Below are 3,567 nucleotides of genomic sequence, written 5' to 3'. Positions count from 1 at the left end.
GAGCCCCCGCGCCCGCGGCCCCCCTGTCCCTCCGAGCGCTTCTTGGACAAGGCGACAGCTTCGGAGAGGCATTGATATCTTTCGCTTTCGCTTAGTTCTTGGCGCTGTTTACTTCTGGTTTATATTCTAGCATTGGCGGAAGTAATGAATTCGTCTATAGACGGTTCAGTTTAAGCTGACTCGGGCACTGTCGGCTGTAGCTACAATCGTGTAGCTACAAACAGGGACGTCAAATATAGGGACGTCTCGGCGCCTGCGAGACTCGGGGTAGGCCAACCCGCAGTACACGCTTGCTGTGCAGGTAAGTTTTGGCCTACACATCAGGGGTCATGACAGCTTGCAGGCTCGTAGGAGCGAATGACGAACGGATGAAGCATCCTGGTGGCCTTGTCGTTTGCTGCTACACGTGTGTACTAAACAGGCTAATAAGGCTGTGTCGGTGTACAACTGTAAAGCTGTGTAGTTTTTTAGAGTTTTTGGTCATAGTTTAAAGAAAAACGAATTTAAGGCTGCTGTCTAGATTTCTTTAATAATCATCTTTATGTATACTCTTTGTTGATGCACCGGCCATATTGTAGGAGCATTAACTTCTAGAAACATACAAGTTTCACATTTCACTCCAACTGTCATTCAAATGTGGAAAAAAGGTTCTCTCACTTTTCAATGAAAATATCAATAATATATTTTTTTTAAAGGTTTACTGTTGACTGTTGTTTTCATATGCTCTCTAATATAGCCAATAGGGTATTTCACTTGAGGAAAATCAGGTCCGAAGAATAACAGCAAATGCTTCCAAAACTATTTCCTCTTCAACTCTGATAGTTCTCTCTCGGACTCGCCGGAAGAAGTAACGACGTCTGCGGCGGGTTCAAAGACCACGATGCCGCCAACCAATCTGAGTTCAAGAGGAAATTGTTCAAGAAGCCTATTGCTGTTCTTGTATTGAACCCGGTTTGCCTCAAGTGAGTGAAATACAGTGTCTGTAAGCGTCCATCATTAAGATAAAAAAATGCACATTCTTGACTACACACACTGCCATCCTGAGTGCTTCCTAATAAAAAATATCTGGGACACCATATATACAGTGTTGATGGGTAATTGAAAGAAAATTTACTGACCATGAGAAATACAAAGCTTCAAATAGAAACGGAACTGAAATAAAGAAGAAAATAAGTTCATTTCAAAACTAAGAGGCATATTTATTTTGATAAACTAATGTGCCTGATAAAAAAAATTAATCTGGTTAACTTAAAGCACTCAAAGCTGAGCAATGTGTGCTTAAAACAGGCACAGTTGGTTCACACCAAGGTCACCTGCATTCATTTTGAAATGAATTTTACTTTTCTCAACTATGTCCTTTACCAAGTTACCTAAAATTTGGAAATTTGTACAGGGGTCATTACAGATTAGCCGAGGTAAACATGGCACAAATTGGGCACAAACAGCATAATAACAAAGGTATTGTCTAGAACCTCACAGGACACGTCACCACGTCTTTTATGGAAAACATGGTTCACGCATTAGGTGATAACTAAGTGGAGATGCACATATAAAAATATACACCAATTTTCGCCATTAACTAGAGAAAAAAGCTGGATACACTGGGGCCCATTCCATACTAGTACTGACCTGCAGCATCAAAACAAGCCATGTCAGCTATCCATAAACAATCTGATTGACTACTCTAGGTCAGTGCTTTTAAGAGGGCCCCAGAGTAACAACATCTCGAATCTACTTTGGTAAAAACAACTTAAGGTTAAATAAAATCATCACAAAACTTAGCGCAATCGGTGAAACAGTAGCTGTTTCCCTTCCTTGTGGCGGTCTTTTAGTTTCAATGTATCAGTAAGAAAGAAAGAGGTCAAAAAATGTCACAAGCAAAGGATGAGCTGTGTTTCTCCATTTAACGCCCCTCAAAAGGAATTCAATGCATCCCCTTCATCAGCTCCCATTGGGATGGCGACAAGAAAATATTCAAAAAGGTCTCATTGGATAAAAAAAATTTACAAAACATGGACTTCAATAACATTAGGAACAAATTGGTTTCGGATAATTATTTTCAACAACAAATATTATAACTGTACAATATTAGAAGTATACATTTTCACTATACAACAACTTCAAACCAAGCAAAAGGGAATGGTAACTAAATCATAACAATCACTATGCTGGAGACCAGTATGGTGGAAACATTTTTCCTAACTCTTTTGTACATAAACGGGCAGATATAACTATGTTTATAACAATTTTCACATCTCGAATAAGTTGACAGCCAATGGCGAAAAAGAGGACACAATAATCATGCCATAACTTTTCACATAACATATCCCCAACAATAATATTTCCTCTCCAGTCTCAAAATCTGTGGAAATTACAAAAATCAGTAGGTAGAGTAGTTGTTCCGACTGCTCACTTCAATTTTGATAACACAGAAGGAGATAGTTGGTGTAAACAACATCTAAAGTATCATGGTATGCAATCCGATTTTCACTAGTGATTCGGATTGTTCACACATATCAGATCCTCTGATGTTTAGCTAAACGGAGAGTCCCTCAGTCCAGGAGTAACTCCAAAGAGTGGCTAGGTGGGGTAGAGTGGAGACACTGCGAGGCTCACGCGAGGAGTATCTCCATGCTGCTGGGGAGCGCCTCGGACCAGGAGTATCTACTGCGCGGCGAGCTGTCGCCACACGTTGTGTCACATAGAGCTCATGTAGGGCCAGTTGAAAGACGATCCGGATAGAAGCATGTCTCTGATGAGGGTCTCGATAGGCGTCTTCCCCACAAGTCTGACGAAAAACAGCTGCTCTATCACCTGCAACACCAAGAAAAACGGAGTCAGACATTAGACACACACGAACGACACACCAAGTGGATAGGCTATTGCATGAACGTCGGGGGGAGGGTCGAAGAACTCTCTTGTTCATTCTCTCGAACCCCAACAGCACGCTGTTTTGTGTTCGCCAAACTCACCTGCGACGAGACAGTTCGAAGGGAGGGTAGCCGCAACAGCAACTTGCCGAACCGCGTGGGCTGGTTGGGGTACTGGGTGCGGCAGTACTCTTCGAGCGCGCACTGGGACTTCTCCTGGAGGCTCTCGATGTGCGCCACGTCGGAGAGGCCGCAGGCATCTGCGAAGAGCAAAGAGATCAGAGTTAGAAACAAGGAGTGCCCATTGCATCGACATTGCCGGAGAAGGAACTAAAGAAAATCCCTGAAACAATAATATTCCCGGAGAAGAAAAAGAAAGTCACTTGGGGATGATGGGCGCCAGGGAAAAAGAGGGGGGGGGGCGGAGTAGGCGCGCACCCCTCTGACCCCTTCTCCCCATCTACTCTCCATCTCTTTCTCGCGCTTGCAGGAGCGAGCGGAGAGAGAGCGAGAGAGAGAGAGCGAGAGAAAGAGAGAGCGAGAGAGAGAGAGAGAGCGCGAGAGAGAGAGCGAGAGCGAGCGAGAAAGAGAGCGAGAGAGCGAGCGAGAGAGAGAGCGAGAGAGCGAGCGAGAGAGAGAGCGAGAGAGCGAGCGAGAGAGAGAGCGAGAGAGAGAGAGAGAGAGAGAGAGAGAGAGA

The 3,567-nt window shown here is 44.0% G+C and overlaps 1 protein-coding gene across 1 annotated transcript in view; it reads right to left on the bottom strand.

Moving 5' to 3' along the window:
• Nucleotides 1-502: 502 nt before the first annotated feature.
• The window catches only part of LOC113211638 (steroid receptor seven-up, isoforms B/C), a 100,109-nt gene continuing 97,044 nt past the window's right edge, over nt 503-3,567 (bottom strand). Inside the window, exons 5-6 of the mRNA XM_026430081.2 lie at nt 2,973-3,130; nt 503-2,814 (exon numbers count right to left, since the gene is read on the bottom strand). Of these exons, the coding sequence (XP_026285866.1) occupies nt 2,698-2,814; nt 2,973-3,130 (275 nt within the window). The 3' untranslated portion in view covers nt 503-2,697. The remainder of the gene's footprint in view (nt 2,815-2,972; nt 3,131-3,567) is intronic.

The sequence above is a fragment of the Frankliniella occidentalis genome, unplaced genomic scaffold (genome assembly GCF_000697945.3).
Source record: "Frankliniella occidentalis isolate FOCC.00 unplaced genomic scaffold, Focc_3.1 Scaffold2, whole genome shotgun sequence".
In the NCBI taxonomy this organism is placed as follows: domain Eukaryota; kingdom Metazoa; phylum Arthropoda; class Insecta; order Thysanoptera; family Thripidae; genus Frankliniella; species Frankliniella occidentalis.
This window is presented reverse-complemented; position numbering and strand designations above follow the sequence as displayed.